Genomic DNA, 18,405 nt, shown 5'->3' with positions numbered 1-18,405 from the left:
ACTGACCCATAGGGAGGGATGGTTATATATAGCTCTGGAGCTCTGGAGGACTGACCCAGAGGGAGGGATGTTTATATATAGCTCTGGAGGACTGACCCAGAGGGAGGGATGGTTATATATAGTTCTGCAGCTCTGGAGGACTGACGCCATGTAAAGACAAAACAGGCACACACACACATACACACACACACACACACACACACACACACACACACACACACACACACACACACACACACACACACACACACACACACACACACACACACACACACACACACACACACACACACACACACACACACACACACACACACACACACACACTCATGAATGCACCCACACCTGCTGCTTGTTCTCCTTGGAGTAGGGTAGCATGGTGGAGACATGGAACATCAGCTCATGGCCCTGGTACACTGTGTAGATGGAGTTCATTCCTGTAGTGTCATCTGGAGAGAGAGAGTGAGAGAGATAGAGAGGGGGAGGGGGTGGAGCGAGAGGCGGGAGGGAGAGGAGGGTTGAGAAGGATAGAGCAGTGGGAGCAGAAGATGAAGGAGGAGAGGGAAGAGTGTTAGAGAAAGAAAGAGAAAGAGTCATCTTAAAAGAGGGAATGTGAATGAAAGACATCTCCATGGTCTGTTGAAATGGAAAAACAATCATTAATAGCAGAACCCATGGTGTGTTTGTGTGTGTGTGTGTGTGTGTGTGTGTGTGTGTGTGTGTGTGTGTGTGTGTGTGTGTGTGTGTGTGTGTGTGTGTGTGTGTGTGTGTGTGTGTGTGTGTGTGTGTGTGTGTGTGTGGTATCTTACTCTTGGTATCCAGCCCACCACGGTAGCCTGCCCAGCCCTGCAGGGAGATGGTGTCACCCAGGAGGTTAAGGAACTTATCGAAGCTCTGGCTCCCAGTCTCTGAAGGAACAGATGAGAGAGCAGGGGTCAAACTACAGCTCATACGACATACATACTTCAATACCTATTACTCAATAATAGTGACATACCGTTGCTAAACATCTCGTCGTCTGTGAGCTGTCCATCTTTGGCATACAGGACACCGAATTTGAAGTTCACAGAACCCTGACAAATGATAAAGACAGATATATTGTACATCTAAAGGGCCACTATCCCCTAGTGTTAAATTATAACTTAACTTCTATAATTTTCCAAAAGCAGAAAAACAACCCCGGTAGAGAAGGAGAAGGAAATCTCTAGTAAGACCATACTCAAAATCTATAATATCCACTTCAATTATATTTATAACAGAATAAATAAATGAATACCTCTTGCTCCTCCAACACCAGTAGGTCCTATGAAGAGAAAACACACCACAGTTATCATCAGTTGACCCTCCAATGACTCCGATAACTCCCAATGTCCAATGACTCCCAAATGACTCCCAATCTGTAATGACTCCCAGATCTGTTACAGTATAGGCCTGATACCATAGAAATAGAGTTAGAACATGACTGTTATATACAGATGTAGGCTCTTAATTTGACCTGTATTATCACAACAAAATAATCCCGCAGAAACAGGACTTGAAATTTTAGCCCATCATTTTGCTTGATCCGTTTTTACGACGGAAAAGCCAGAGACAGCGAGACACCTCGATGAGACCGGGCTGCCTGCCTGGCTGCCCCCGGACGTTCTCCCCCTGCTTGACCACCTCCTTTAGATGACCACTCAAGCCATGAACTTTCTAATGGCTGTCCATCTCATGATGTTGTGAGGTTTTTTTTCTTTTAAATTGCATGTTGCTCCATTGCTCTTTGAGATGATTTTGTAATGAATAGCACTATACAAGTTGAAGAAATTGTTATTGTTATTGCTCACAAGGCTCATCTGCATTTGTAGACCTGCTTCCACCAGATGGCGGTATTATTCCTTACACCGTCCGTCATCTGTCACTGTCATCTGTCATCTGTCACTGCCATCTGTCATCTGTCACTGTCCTCCGTCACTGTCGTCTATCATCTGTCACGGTCATCTGTCACTGTCGTCTGTCACTGTCATATGTCACGGTCATCTGTCACGGTCATCTGTCACAGTCATATGTCACGGTCATCTGTCACTGTCGTCTGTCATCTGTCACGGTCATATGTCACGGTCATCTGTCACGGTCATCTGTCACAGTCATATGTCACGGTCATCTGTCATCTGTCACGGTCATCTGTCACAGTCATATGTCACGGTCATCTGTCATCTGTCACGGTCATCTGTCACAGTCATATGTCACGGTCATCTGTCACGGTCATCTGTCACGGTCATCTGTCACTGTCATCTGTCACTGTCGTCTGTCACTGTCATATGTCACGGTCATCTGTCACGGTCATCTGTCACAGTCATATGTCACGGTCATCTGTCATCTGTCACGGTCATCTGTCACAGTCATATGTCACGGTCATCTGTCACGGTCATCTGTCACGGTCATCTGTCACGGTCATCTGTCACTGTCGTCTGTCACTGTCATATGTCACGGTCATCTGTCACGGTCATCTGTCATATGTCACGGTCATCTGTCACGGTCATCTGTCACGGTCATCTGTCACGGTCATCTGTCACTGTCGTCTGTCACTGTCATATGTCACGGTCATCTGTCACGGTCATCTGTCACTGTCGTCTGTCACTGTCATATGTCACGGTCATCTGTCACAGTCATCTGTCACGGTCATCTGTCACGGTCATATGTCACGGTCATCTGTCACGGTCATCTGTCACGGTCATCTGTCACGGTCATCTGTCACGGTCATCTGTCACGGTCATCTGTCACTGTCATCTGTCACAGTCATCTGTCACTGTCATCGGTCACAGTCATCTGTCACTGTCATATGTCACGGTCATCTGTCACTGTCGTCTGTCATCTGTCACTGTAACTGTCATCTGTCACTGGCGTCCTGCACAGCCGGTAATAGACTTGTGTTCCCCGGTGACCGGTTCATACATAAAACATCCTCCATTCAGGCTGCAAAGACGTTGGATTCCTCTTTAACTTGATTGAATGGCCTGTTGGTGGAAAGAAACAGGCAAAATACACCTACTGTCTTAATGAAACATTATTTTCTACCACCATGCTAGAGTGGCTAATGCTACTTCCTGATGTTGTCCACCGCGTTCAGCCAGGGATAAACAACAGACTCATGAGGTGGCATCATCTGTAAGTTTTCAGCCAGGGATAATCAACAGACTCATGAGGTGGCATCATCTGTAAGTTTTCAGCCAGGGATAAACAACAGACTCATGAGGTGGCATCATCTGTAAGTTTTCAGCCAGGGATAAACAACAGACTCATGAGGTGGCATCATCTGTAAGTTTTCAGCCAGGGATAAACAACATACTCATGAGGTGGGCATCATCTGTAAGTTTTCAGCCAGGGATAATCAACAGACTCATGAGGTGGGCATCATCTGTAAGTTTTCAGCCAGGGATAATCAACAGACTCATGAGGTGGGCATCATCTGTAAGTTTTCAGCCAGGGATAATCAACAGACTCATGAGGTGGGCATCATCTGTAAGTTTTCAGCCAGGGATAAACAACAGACTCATGAGGTGGCATCATCTGTAAGTTTTCAGCCAGGGATAATCAACAGACTCATGAGGTGGCATCATCTGTAAGTTTTCAGCCAGGGATAATCAACAGACTCATGAGGTGGCATCATCTGTAAGTTTTCAGCCAGGGATAATCAACAGACTCATGAGGTGGGCATCATCTGTAAGTTTTCAGCCAGGGATAATCAACAGACTCATGAGGTGGGCATCATCTGTAAGTGTTCAGCCAGGGATAATCAACAGACTCATGAGGTGGCATCATCTGTAAGTTTTCAGCCAGGGATAATCAACAGACTCATGAGGTGGGCATCATCTGTAAGTTTTCAGCCAGGGATAAACAACAGACTCATGAGGTGGGCACCATCTGTAAGTTTTCAGCCAGGGATAAACAACAGACTCATGAGGTGGGCATCATCTGTACGTTTTCAGCCAGGGATAAACAACAGACTCATGAGGTGGCATCATCTGCCACCTGCCTAATAGCGGCAGTCCAGGCTACTGGACTACTGTCTTAATGTTTGTTCCTGCATGTGGTGCAGGAACAAACACAGCAAAAAAAGTGATAAAATGAAGATCCTACATCTGTTTCTTTCTGGCTGATACAGTGTGATCTCACCTTCTGTATCTCTGTGGCTGACACAGTGTGATCTCACCTTCTGTATCTCTGTGGCTGACACAGTGTGATCTCACCTTCTGTATCTCCGTGGCTGACACAGTGTGATCTCACCTTCTGTATCTCTGTGGCTGACACAGTGTGATCTCACCTTCTGTATCTCTGTGGCTGACACAGTGTGATCTCACCTTCTGTATCTCTGTAGCTGACAGTGTGATCTCACCTTCTGTATCTCTGTGGCTGACACAGTGTGATCTCACCTTCTGTATCTCTGTGGCTGACACAGTGTGATCTCACCTTCTGTATCTCTGTGGCTGACACAGTGTGATCTCACCTTCTGTATCTCTGTGGCTGACACAGTGTAATCTCACCTTCTGTATCTCTGTGGCTGACACAGTGTGATCTCACCTTCTGTATCTCTGTGGCTGACACAGTGTGATCTCACCTTCTGTATCTCTGTGGCTGACACAGTGTGATCTCACCTGCTGTATCTCTGTAGCTGATACAGTGTGATCTCACCTCCTGTATCTCTGTGGCTAACAACAGTGTGATCTCACCTTCTGTATCTCTGTAGCTGACACAGTGTGATCTCACCTTCTGTATCTCTGTGGCTGACACAGTGTGATCTCACCTTCTGTATCTCTGTGGCTGACACAGTGTGATCTCACCTTCTGTATCTCTGTGGCTGACACAGTGTGATCTCACCTTCTGTATCTCTGTGGCTGACACAGTGTGATCTCACCTGCTGTATCTCTGTAGCTGATACAGTGTGATCTCACCTCCTGTATCTCTGTGGCTAACAACAGTGTGATCTCACCTTCTGTATCTCTGTAGCTGACACAGTGTGATCTCACCTTCTGTATCTCTGTGGCTGACACAGTGTGATCTCACCTTCTGTATCTCTGTAGCTGACACAGTGTGATCTCACCTTCTGTATCTCTTTGGCTGACACAGTGTGATCTCACCTTCTGTATCTCTGTGGCTGACACAGTGTGATCTCACCTTCTGTATCTCTGGGTTGAGAATCTCCCTCGGGCCTTTCTCAAACCTGTCCAGGTTCATCGCACTGCAGGGGGAGGAGAGCAGAGGATAGGAGGAGAGGAAGAGGAGAGCAGGAGAGGAAGAGGAGGAGAAGAAGAAGAAAAGTTCAGGAGAGGAGAAAAGATAAGTGTTTAAAGACAGGTTTACATCTTGTACGTCCAATCTATTCCATAATTATCTTAAAGCATATTTTCATGTTGTTGTTCATTTAAATACAACAGAATACATATCCACAACAAATTTCTCCATGTGTTTTTACCCTGATTCCTTGGTCATATCTTAGCCTGGTCCCATGTCTGTCTCTCTCCATCCCTTTCTTTCTCTCTCTCTCTCTCTCTCTCTCTCTCTCTCTCTCTCTCTCTCTCTCTCTCTCTCTCTCTCTCTCTCTCTCTCTCTCTCTCTCTCTCTCTCTCTCTCTCTCTCTCTCTCTCTCTCTCTCTCTCTCTCTCTCTCTCTCTCTCTCTCTCTCTGTCTCTCTCTCTCTGTCTTGCCAATATGTGACAATGACCATAGGGGTTGGCAAGACAGCACCAACAGATCTGGGACCATGCTAGTCAGTACAATCAACTGTATGAAACAACCAGTATATTGAATGGCATCCTGAGTAGTTCTCACCTTAAGATGGATTTGACTGATAGTGTTTTGGTGGGGCTGTATGGCAGACTGATCTTCAGAGTTCCCTGGGGGAGAGAGAGGAGAGAAGAGGAGAAGAGGAGAGAAGCGAGAGGAGAGAGGAGGGGAGGGGAGAGGAAAGGAGAGGAGAAGAGAAGAGGAGAAGAGAGGAGAGGAGGGGAGCGGAGGAGAGAGGAGAGGAGAGGAGGGGGAGAGGAGAGGAGAGGAGAGGAGGGGGGGAGCGGAGGGGAGGGGAGAAGAGAAGAGGGGAGGGGAGCGGAGGGGAGGGGAGGGGAGGGAGGGGAGGGGAGAGGAGAGGAGAGGAGAGGAGAGGAGAGGAGAGGAGAGGAGAGGAGAGGAGAGGAGAGGAGAGGAGAGGAGAGGAGAGGAGAGGAGAGGAGAGGAGAGGAGAGGAGAGGAGAGGAGAAGAGTAGAGAAGAGAAGAGAAGGGAGAGGAGAGGAGGGGAGAGGAGAGGAGAGGAGATGAGATGTGGAAAGTAGTCATAATGATTAGTCTAATGATATATCTGAACAGAAGACGGAACTCCATCCAGACACAGATCTACAGTAAGATCAGATATGCATGTTTCACCTTAATGATCAAGGTTTTGCTATGGGGAGAGTGAGCTGATCCTAAATCTGTATCTAAAGCCAACTTCCAACAAGACCAATGCTTAAGGTGAAGGATTTTGTGAGAGTAAGCTGATCCTAGATCTGTGCAAAAAGTCCATTTGTACCAATACCAATAGGCTTTGGGAAGGGTGATCTAATTCTAGATCCTTACTGTCTTCCTCCAGAGGATGGCTCTGTACTGAGGGACCCGCTGGTTGTTCTGGTCGGACAGAACCACAGACAGGTAGAAGGGATTCTTCTCTGCATCCGTACCAATATAGTTCTGGTGGACTGGGGGGGAAACACACAGTGTTACACACACTGTCAGTACACTCTCACACACTTACTAGGGACGAAACAGGAGAAAACATTCCCAAACTGAGTGAAGTGGGGAGGCACTATCTGAATGCTAGTTTTCGTTTTGAATTGATTTATAATAGTTTTTCTGTCGTTTGTTTATTTGTTTGTTGTGTGGTCATGAGAGTTTCTGTTAATTTCTGTCAGGAAGTCACGGTGAGGTCTAGTTTTTCCTGTATGGAATGTTGAGTAGTGTGTGCATGCATGCATATGTATCTGCCTCGAATATACAGTGGGGCAAAAAAGTATTTAGTCAGCCACCAATTGTGCAAGTTCTCCCACTTAAAAAGATGAGAGAGGCCTGTAATTTTCATCATAGGTACACTTCAACTATGACAGACAAAAAGAGAAAAAAAATCCAGAAAATCACATTGTAGGATTTTTTACGAATTTATTTGCAAATTATGGTGGAAAATAAGTATTTGGTCAATAACAAAATTTTATCTCAATACTTTGTTATATACCCTTTTTTTTGGCAATGAGGTCAAACATTTTCTGTAAGTCTTCACAAGGTTCTCACACACTGTTGCTGGTATTTTGGCTCATTCCTCCATGCAGATCTCCTCTAGAGCAGTGATGTTTTGGGGCTGTTTGCTGGGCAACACGGACTTTCAACTCCCTCCAAAGATTTTCTATGGGGTTGTGATCTGGAGACTGGCTAGGCCACTCCAGGACCTTGAAATGCTTCTTACGAAGCCACTCCTTCATTGCCCGGGCGGTGTGTTTGGGATCATTGTCATGCTGAAAGACCCAGCCACGTTTCATCTTCAATGCCCTTGCTGGTGGAAGGAGGTTTTCACAAAAAATCTCACGATACGTGGCCCCATTCATTCTTTCCTCCGTCCTGGTCCCTTTGCAGAAAAACAGCCCCAAAGCATGATGTTTCCACCCCCGTGCTTCACAGTAGGTATGGTGTTCTTTGGATGCAACTCAGCATTCTTTGTCCTCCAAACACAACGAGTTGAGGTTTTACCAAAAAGTTATATTTTGGTTTCTTCTGACCATATGACATTCTCCGAATCTTCTTCTGGATCATCCAAATGCTCTCTAGCAAACTTCAGACGGGCCTGGACATGTACTGGCTTAAGCAGGGGGACACGTCTGGCACTGAAGGATTTGAGTCCCTGGCGGTGTAGTGTGTTACTGATGGTAGGCTTTGTTACTTTGGTCCCAGCTCTCTGCAGGTCATTCACTAGGTCCCCCCGTGTGGTTCTGGGATTTTTGCTTTTGATCATTTTGACCCCACGGGGTGAGATCTTGCGTGGAGCCCCAGATCGAGGGAGATTATCAGTGGTCTTGTATGTCTTCCATTTCCTAATAATTGCTCCCACAGTTGATTTCTTCAAACCAAGCTGCTCACCTATTGCAGATTCAGTCTTCCCAGTCTGGTGCAGGTCTACAATTTTGTTTCTGGTGTCCTTTGACAGCTCTTTGGTCTTGGCCATAGTGAAGTTTGGAGTGTGACTGTTTGAGGTTGTGGACAGGTGTCTTTTATACTGATAACAAGTTCAAACAGGTGCCATTAATACAGGTAACGAGTGGAGGACAGAGGAGCCTCTTAAAGAAGAAGTTACAGGGCTGTGAGAGCCAGAAATCTTGCTTGTAGGTGACCAAATACTTTTTCCCACCATATTTTGCCATTAAATTAATTAAAAATCATACAATGTGATTTTCTGAATTTTTTCCCCTCATTTTGTGTCATATTTGAAGTGTACCTATGATGAAAATTACAGGCCTCTCTCATCTTTTTAAGTGGGAGAACTTGCACAATTGGTGGCTGACTAAATACTTTTTTGCCCCACTATATGTGTGAGTGTATGTGCGTGTGTGTGCATGTGCGTGTGTGTGGGTGTGGATGTGTGCGTGCATGTGGGTCATACACAACAGAACTGCTTCACATTCAGCGCCCTCTCTACCTGGTTGACACGGCAACGTATTCAGACCTAACACTGACCAGAACCCCGAAACCCAATTAAAAACAGGAACTCTGTCTTCTCTCGCCCCCTCTCTCTTCATCAATTTCTTTCTTTCTCTCTCTCCATCTCTCTACATCCCTTTCTTTTTCTCTCTCCATCCCTTTCTCTCTCTCCATCTCTCTACATCCCTTTCTTTTTCTCTCTCCATCCCTTTCTCTCTCTCTCCTCCTCTCTCTCCATCCCTTTATCTCCCTCTCTACATCCCTTTCTCTCTCTCTCTCCATCCCTCTCTCTCTCTCTCTCTCTCTCCACCTCTCTCTCCATCCCTTTCTTTCTCTCTCTCCACCTCTCTCTCCATCCCTTTCTCTCTCTCTCTCCACCTCTCTCTCCATCCCTTTCTTTCTCTCTCTCCACCTCTCTCTACATCCCTTTCTCTCTCTCTCTCTCTCCATCTATTTCTTTCTCTCTCTCCACCTCTCTCTACATCCCTTTCTCTCTCTCTCTCTCTCCATCTATTTCTTTCTCTCTCTCTCTCTCCATCCCTTTCTTTCTCTCTCTCCACCTCTCTCTCCATCCCTTTCTTTCTCTCTCTCCACCTCTCTCTCCATCCCTTTCTTTCTCTCTCTCCACCTCTCTCTCCATCCCTTTCTCTCTCTCTCTCCACCTCTCTCTCCATCCCTTTCTTTCTCTCTCTCCACCTCTCTCTACATCCCTTTCTCTCTCTCTCCATCCCTTTCTTTCTCTCTCTCCACCTCTCTCTACATCCCTTTCTCTCTCTCTCTCCATCTCTTTCTTTCTTTCTCTCTCTCCACCTCTCTCTACATCCCTTTCTCTCTCTCTCTCTCCATCTCTTTCTCTCTCTCTCTCTCTCCATCCCTTTCTCTCCCTCTCTACATCCCTTTCTCTCTCTCTCTCTCCATCCCTTTCTTTCTCTCTCTACCTCTCTCTACATCCCTTTCTTTTTCTCTCTACATCCCTTTCTCTCTCTCTCTCTCCACCTCTCTCTCATCCCTTTCTTTCTCTCTCTCTCTCCATCTCTCTCTCCACCTCTCTCTCTCTCCATTGATTTATTTCTCTCTCTCCATCTCTTTCTCTACTCATTGTTCCCCTGACTCCCTCTATGAAAGGTATTTATTCTGATTTGAATCAGTTCACTTGGACTTAGACTTGGGGCCTTGTTTTGTTCTGTGTTTAAAAAGTATAAGACCCCCCCACCCACCTAGCTGAAAGATAGAAGGAAGAAGGAGGGAAGGAAGGAGGGGCGTAATGCATTTTTAACGACCACCATGACTAGGCTCTCAGGAGGCTGCTGGCTGCTCATGTTGACTAGGGAGCCAGTCAGATTCTAATGTTGTTATCTCCCAGCTTGTGCATGTGTGTGTGCATATGCATGTGCGTGTGTGTGCGTAAGAAGTGAGCCTCTGCCCACCATCTTCCTCTGACTGTCTGCTTCTTTCTGGGTTGTGCCGGGATGTGTCTGCAGGTCCACTGTAGCTATGGAAGGATCTATGGGATTCACCCTGCCAGCTGATAAACTACCATTAAACTAGGAGCGAGGGTAAGGACTTTACCTGACCATGTGACCGGACCAGGAAAGAGTCCTGGCCCTACAGTCTGTATACTGGTCAGGTCACATGGTCTGGAAAAAGTCCTGACCCTACAGTCTGTATACTAGTCAGGTCACATGGTCTGGAAAAAGTCCTGACCCTACAGTCTGTATAGTGGTCAGGTCACATGGTCTGGAAAAAGTCCTGACCCTACAGTCTGTATAGTGATCAGGTCACATGGTCTGGAAAAAGTCCTGACCCTACAGTCTGTATAGTGATCAGGTCACATGGTCTGGAAAAAGTCCTGACCCTACAGTCTGTATAGTGGTCAGGTCACATGGTCTGGAAAAAGTCCTGACACTACAGTCTGTATAGTGGTCAGGTCACATGGTCTGGAAAAAGTCCTGACCATTGACTACTCACTTAGAAAAAATGGTTACAAAATAGTAAAGTTGTCCACATAGAACCCTTTTTGGTTGTAGATAGCACCTTTTAGTGCACGTGTGTACCTGTGTACCTGTGTACCTGTGTGCCTGTGTACCTGTGCACCTGTGTACCTGTGTACCTGTATACCTGTGTGCCTGTGTACCTGTGTACCTGTGTACCTGTGTGCCTGTGTACCTGTGTACCTGTGTGCCTGTGTGCCTGTGTACCTGTGCACCTGTGTACCTGTGTACCTGTGTGCCTGTGTACCTGTGTACCTGTGTACCTGTGTGCCTGTGTACCTGTGTGTGTGTGAGAGTATGTCAGACCTGGGTTTATATCATATTTAGCGTATTTATATTCATTTTACAGATATTTGAAGGTGTTTAGAGTGTTGAAATATTTTTATTTGAAAAACAAGTAGCTGAATATTGCAATGTACAGTTTTTGAAAATACTCAAATACATTTATTCAAACAACCTGATCTCATAGTTGTTCATAGTTTCACTATGAAATTCATTGTAATATGGATGAATCTTCTACGAATGAATTCAGCATGGTTTCAGGGTTAATTCCGTAGTGGTTACAGGGTTAATTCAGCGTGGTTTCAGGGTTAATTCCGTAGTGGTTACAGGGTTAATTCAGCGTGGTTTCAGGGTTAATTCCGTAGTGGTTACAGGGTTAATTCAGCGTGGTTTCAGGGTTAATTCAGCTTGGTTATAGGGTTAATTCAGCGTGGTTTCAGGGTTAATTCCATAGTGGTTACAGGGTTATTTCAGCGCGGTTAAAGGGTTAATTCCAAGTGGTTACAGGGTTAATTCAGCGTGGTTACAGGGTTAATTCCATGTGGTTACAGGGTTATTTCAGAGCGGTTAAAGGGTTAATTCCAAGTGGTTACAGGGTTAATTCAGAGTGGTTACAGGGTTAATTCAGTGTGGTTACAGGGTTAATTCAGCATGGTTACAGGGTTAATTCAGTGTGGTTACAGCATTAATTCCGTAGTGGTTACAGGGTTAATTCAGTGTGGTTACAGGGTTAATTCAGCGTGGTTACAGGGTTAATTCCATGTGGTTACAGGGTTAATACCGTAGTGGTTACAGGGTTAATTCAGCGTGGTTACAGCATTAATTCCGTAGTGGTTACAGGGTTAATTCAGCATGGTTACAGCATTAATTCCATAGTGGTTACAGGGTTAATTCAGTGTGGTTACAGGGTTAATTCAGCGTGGTTACAGGGTTAATACCGTAGTGGTTACAGGGTTAATTCCATGTGGTTACAGGGTTAATACCGTAGTGGTTACAGGGTTAATTCAGTGTGGTTACAGCATGAATTCCGTAGTGGTTACAGGGTTAATTCCGTAGTGGTAACAGGGTTAATTCAGCGTGGTTACAGCATTAATTCCGTAGTGGTTACAGGGTTAATTCAGCGTGGTTACAGCATTAATTCCGTAGTGGTTACAGGGTTAATTCCGTAGTGGTTACAGGGTTAATTCAGAGTGGTTACAGCATTAATTCCATAATGGTTACAGCATTAATTCCGTAGTGGTTACAGGGTTAATTCCGTAGTGGTTACAGGGTTAATTCAGTGTGGTTACAGCGTTAATTCCGTAGTGGTTACAGGGTTAATTCAGCGTGGTTACAGGGTTAATACCGTAGTGGTTACAGGGTTAATTCCGTGGTGGTTACAGGGTTAATTCAGCATGGTTACAGCATTAATTTCGTAGTGGTTACAGGGTTAATTCAGCGTGGTTTCAGCATGAATTCCGTAGTGGTTACAGGGTTAATTCCGTAGTGGTTACAGGGTTAATTCAGCGTGGTTACAGCGTTACTTCCGTAGTGGTTACAGGGTTAATTCAGCGTGGTTACAGCATTAATTCCGTAGTGGTTTTAGCATTAATTCTGTAGTGGTTACATGGTTAATTCAGTGTGGTTACAGCGTTAATTACGTAGTGGTTACAGGGTTAATTCCATGGTGGTTACAGGGTTAATTCAGCATGGTTACAGCATTAATTCCGTAGTGGTTACAGGGTTAATTTCAGGGTTAATTCAGTGTGGTTTCAGGGTTAATTCAGTGTGGTTTCAGGGTTAATTCAGCGTGGTTTCAGGTTTAATTCAGCGTGGTTACAGGGTTAATTCAGCGTGGTTACAGGGTTAATTCAGTGTGGTTTCAGGGTTAATTCAGCGTGGTTACAGGGTTAATTCAGCATGGTTACAGGGTTAATTCAGCGTGGTTACAGGGTTAATTCAGCATGGTTACAGGGTTAATTCAGTGTGGTTACAGGGTTAATTCAGCATGGTTACAGAGTTAATTCAGCGTGGTTACAGGGTTAATTCAGCGTGGTTACAGGATTAATTCAGCATGGTTACAGGGTTAATTCAGCGTGGTTATAGGGTTAATTCAGCATGGTTACAGCATTAATTCCGTAGTGGTTACAGGGTTAATTCCGTAGTGGTTACAGGGTTAATTCAGCGTGGTTACAGGGTTAATACCGTAGTGGTTACAGGGTTAATTCTGTGGTGGTTACAGGGTTAATTCAGCGTGGTTACAGCATTAATTCCGTAGTGGTTACAGGGTTAATTCCGTAGTGGTTACAGGGTTAATTCAGCGTGGTTACAGCATTAATTCCGTAGTGGTTACAGGGTTAATTCAGTGTGGTTTCAGGGTTAATTCAGCGTGGTTACAGGGTTAATTCAGCATGGTTACAGGGTTAATTCAGCGTGGTTACAGCATTAATTCCGTAGTGGTTACAGGGTTAATTCAGCGTGGTTACAGGGTTAATTCCATAGTGGTTACAGGGTTAATTCAGCGTGGTTTCAGGGTTAATTCAGCGTGGTTACAGGGTTAATTCCATAGTGGTTTCAGGGTTAATTCAGCATGGTTACAGGGTTAATTCAGCGTGGTTTCAGGGTTAATTTCAGGGTTAATTCAGTGAGGTTTCAGGGTTAATTCAGCGTGGTTTCAGGTTTAATTCAGCGTGGTTACAGGGTTAATTCAGCGTGGTTACAGGGTTAATTCAGTGTGGTTTCAGGGTTAATTCAGCGTGGTTACAGGGTTAATTCAGCATGGTTACAGGGTTAATTCAGCGTGGTTACAGGGTTAATTCAGCATGGTTACAGGGTTAATTCAGCGTGGTTACAGGGTTAATTCAGCATGGTTACAGGGTTAATTCAGCGTGGTTACAGGGTTAATTCAGCGTGGTTACAGGATTAATTCAGCATGGTTACAGGGTTAATTCAGTGTGGTTTCAGGGTTAATTCAGTGTGGTTTCAGGTTTAAAACAGAAACAACTCAAAGGGTTACTTTTAAGTATTAATTCAGCGTGGTTAAAGTTAAGAAGGCTTAAAACAAAATAAGTAAAGACAATGCCATGTTTCCATCAAGTACCATCAAGTACTTGCTAGAACATTGTGAATTGCCATGACGTAGTGGTCTGAGTGTTATGAGTTCGATCCCAGTGCTGCGCCATTGATTCTTTTTTGTGAGCGCCGAGGAAGTCGGAAGTCGACTGGTATTTCTAGTTTTCAAATACACTCCCATACATTTAGCCCAGGCATTTGAAATACGTATTTGAAAATAATTTCAAATATTAGGCAATTTCTGGGAAATTATTTTCAAAATACTTTAAAATACTTCCAATATAATTTGTATTTATGTATTTACTTAGGCAAGTCAGTTAAGAACACATTCTTATTTATAATGACAGCCTACCAAAAGGCAAAAGGCCTTAAACATTAATCATAAATACAATATCAATATAGGACAAAACACACATCACAACAAGAGAGACAATACAACACTACATAAAGAGAGACCTAAGACATCAACATAGCAAGGCAGCAACACATGACAACACAGCATGGTAGCAACACCACATGGTAGCAACACCACATGGTAGCAACACCACATGGTAGCAACACCACATGGTAGCAACACCACATGGTAGCAACACCACATGGTAGCAACACCACATGGTAGCAACACCACATGGTAGCAGCACAAAACATGATACAAACATTATTGGGCAATTTATTGGAGTAGTTGATTCGAGCCATTTTATTGGAAAATACTCAAATTCACAGAAATAAGTATTTAAATAACAACTAATCAAATACACATGTATTTGAACCCAGGTCTGGTGTGTGTGTGTGTGTTTGTGTGTGTGTGTGTGTGTGTGTAACAGAGAGGAGAGGAGTAGAACAGACCTTTGCCCAGGAAGTATTTGAAGAACCATCTGGTGTGGTACTCCGGGTTCTCCAGATGGACATCGGTTCTTCTCCAGGTTCCCGGGGTGTAGTCCGTCGTCTACACACACACACACACACACACACACACACACACACACACACACACACACACACACACACACACACACACACACACACACACACACACACACACACACACACACACACACACACACACACACACACACACACACACACACACAAACACCCATACACACACACACACAGGTTAGTGACAAACACACACAAATGCTTCCACACACACAATACATATCACAACACTCACATCACAACAAACCTGATAATGGTTTCTGTACACAAGGGCGATTCATAACACTGTTGTCACTATTACATACAGTATAGTACACACACACACACACACACACGCGCGCGCACAAGCACACACACGCGCACAAGCACACGCACACACTCCCCCTCCACTCCACCCCCGACACACACTGATTTACCACAATATACACATACATTAACCTACAGCCGGACCTTGAAAACAGAAACACATGGTTGTTCAGTCAGGGTTTCCTAGACGATGTTGAGGTGCTGACAGAAGAAAAGCTCCTTTGTAACCAGTAGATGTCCCGTCATCAATAATAATGTTAAGCCCTCTATAAGTCCCTCTACTAATGCACCTCCTCCTCATCCTTGACAGGATACCCCATTGTTGATTCATGCTATTGAGGGCAAACCTCACACCTACCCACAGGCCACACACACACACGCACACACGCACACACTGTGACAGGTGGGATGGGTTCTTAAACAGAGGGGAGAAGAGATAGGAGACACATTAGTTTGTTTTTCTTTGCAGGGAAAACATCCCAGGTTGTCATGGTTACTGAAGCAACGGTGCTTCAGCCGAGAAATGTGGAGGTGTGTGTGTGTGTGTGTGTGTGTGTGTGTGTGTGTGTGTGTGTGTGTGTGTGTGTGTGTGTGTGTGTGTGTGTGTGTGTGTGTGTGTGTGTGTGTGTGTGTGTGTGTGTGTGTGTGTGTGTGTGTGTGTGTGTGCGTGTTTGAGTGAGTGAGTGAGTGAGTGAGTGTGTGTGTGTGCATATGTGTTTGTGCATGTGTGTGTGTGTATATGTGTTTGTGTGTGTGTGTGTGCCTATGTGTTTGTACATGTATGTGTGAGCATATGTGTGTATGTTTGTGTGTGTGTGTGCCTATGTGTTTGTACATGTATGTGTGAGCATATGTGTGTATGTTTGTGTGTGTGTGTGTGTGTGTGTGTGTGTGTGTGTGTGTGTGTGTGTGTGTGTGTGTGTGTGTGTGTGTGTGTGTGTGTGTGTGTGTGTGTGTGTGTGTGTGTGTGTGTGTGTGTGTGTGTGTGTGTGTGTGTGTGTATGAAAAAAGTACTCAAATGTATGCACTCACTACCGTAAATCGCTCTGGATCAGACATGTAACAAAATGTGTGTGCAAATACAATAGAATAGTCAAATTGACAGTGATGCACACTGTCATGTCTGGTGCATGTTAGGGCATGAACATGAAGGTGATGGAGGGGATAGTGATAAAATGTAAATTAAGACAAAAGTGTTGCTGTTTTGTTGTTCTCTTCGCCCATTCTCCCGATGGAGAGGAACGACAAAAAGAGCGAGAGAAGAGGAGAAGCTACACTGAACAAAAATATAAATGCAAAGTGTTGGTCTGAAATGAAAGATCCCAGAAATGTGTTTACATCCCTGTTTTAGTGAGCATTTCTACTTTGCCAAGATAATCCATCTACCAGACGGGTGTGGCATATCAAGAAGCTGAGTAAACAGCATGATCATTATACAGGTGCACCACAGATGTCTACAGACCACATATAACCACACCTGCCCAGGACCTCCACATCTGGCTTCTTCACCAGTGGGATCGTCTGAGACCAGCCACCTGCATTGCTGACGAAACTGTGGGTTTGCACAACCAAAGAATCTTGGCACAAACTGTCAGAAACCGTCTCTGGGAAGCTCATCTGCATGTTCGTTGTCCTCACCAGGGTCTTGACCTGACTACAGTTTGGTGTTGTAATCGACTTCAGTGGGCAAATGCTCACCTTCAATGGCCACTGGCTCCCCAGAGAAGTGTGCACTTCACGGATGAATCCCCGTTTCAACTGTCACGGTCAGATGGCAGACAGCATGTATGGCGTTGTGTGTGCAAGTGGGTGGAAGACAGATAGAAACAAGTTGCTGATGTTAACGTTGTGAACATGGTGCTGGTGGGGTTATGGAATGGGCAGGCTCAAGCTACGGACAACCAACACAATTGCATTATATTGATGGCAATTTGAATGCACAGAGATACCGTGAAGAGATCCAAAGGCCCATTGTCGTACCATTCATCCGCCGCCATCACCTCATGTTTCAGCATTATAACGCACGGCCCCATGATCTGTACACAATTCCTAGAAGCTGAAAATGTCCCAGTTCTTCTATGGCCAGCATAGTCACCAGATATGTCACCCATTGAGCATGTTTTGGATGCTGTGGATCGACGTGTACGACAGTGTCACAGATAGAACAATGAGACAGATATTTCACCAGATGTATAAATGTGAAGCATCCTCTTGACGTTTCCACTTACTACCATATATGGTAATGAGAGGAAGCCCAGTGTCCGTCACCGTCAGTGGGAGAAGATGGAAGGAGGTGGATTTTGGCCTGACATTCTGCACATTTTGTCATCGCTGAAACATTTGATCTTAATACAGTTTTCTGTTCTACAAACTACCATCTGTTATGAACAGAGTGGACTAAGTTTTGTCGACTTTACCTTTTGCCAGAGTAGGCATTCCCTACCTGAAATATGCAGACGTATGCTAGAATGGGCCAATGGGATCTTGCTAGATCGTGCTTGGCTCTGCCCACCTCCTTGCTTGTTCTGCCCACTATGACTCATTTGTTCACGTTGAAGATGGCAGGCTGTGGTCTATCTTGGTTTAGATACAAAAATCTTTGGCAGTGTGTTCCAGTTCCCGCCAACATCCAGCAACTTCGCACAGCCACTGGAAAGTAGTAGGACAACATTCCACAGGCCACAGTTAACAGCCTGTTGATCTTATCCTTCAATAACACACTCCCCAAAGCAAATCAGGGGGAGAAAAATAGGCTTATTCAAAGAGAATCATAGTTGTTATGCTGGGAAGTAGATGACAGATGTTCCTTCTTCCTTCTCCTCAGTGATTCTCCACATAACTAAGTGACAGGATGTCATTTATAATACCCAACCCTAGCCTGTGGATGAACAATTAGAATTCCTGGCAATAAAATTGGGCCAATGGCCAGATAACAAGTATCCCATTTCAGGCTCAATTTGAACCAATGAGAACTTGCCACATGTAGCTATGAGTCCTGGACTGAAATTCCTCCCATGTCTCTGACCCAATAATCAACAATTCCCTATTACAGAAAAACAACTATTTCCATTGATTGTTAATTCCCTCTTCACCTTCAGTCCTCTGCGTTGTGTCTTAAAATATTCTTAAAAGCCAACTCTA

General features: G+C 44.8%; 1 protein-coding gene across 1 annotated transcript in view; it reads right to left on the bottom strand.

Annotated features, from left to right (window-relative positions):
* Nucleotides 1–18,405, bottom strand: part of garnl3 (GTPase activating Rap/RanGAP domain like 3) — a 218,869-nt gene that overhangs the window by 85,306 nt on the left and 115,158 nt on the right. The window contains 8 exon segments of the mRNA XM_046290303.1: nt 346–449; nt 810–908; nt 998–1,073; nt 1,277–1,303; nt 5,158–5,221; nt 5,812–5,876; nt 6,593–6,711; nt 14,866–14,965. Coding sequence (XP_046146259.1) covers nt 346–449; nt 810–908; nt 998–1,073; nt 1,277–1,303; nt 5,158–5,221; nt 5,812–5,876; nt 6,593–6,711; nt 14,866–14,965 — 654 coding nt within the window.

Source organism: Oncorhynchus gorbuscha, linkage group LG11, assembly GCF_021184085.1.
Source record: "Oncorhynchus gorbuscha isolate QuinsamMale2020 ecotype Even-year linkage group LG11, OgorEven_v1.0, whole genome shotgun sequence".
Lineage (NCBI taxonomy): Eukaryota > Metazoa > Chordata > Actinopteri > Salmoniformes > Salmonidae > Oncorhynchus > Oncorhynchus gorbuscha.
Note: the sequence above shows the minus strand (reverse complement) of the source record. Positions and strands in the feature narration are given on the sequence as shown.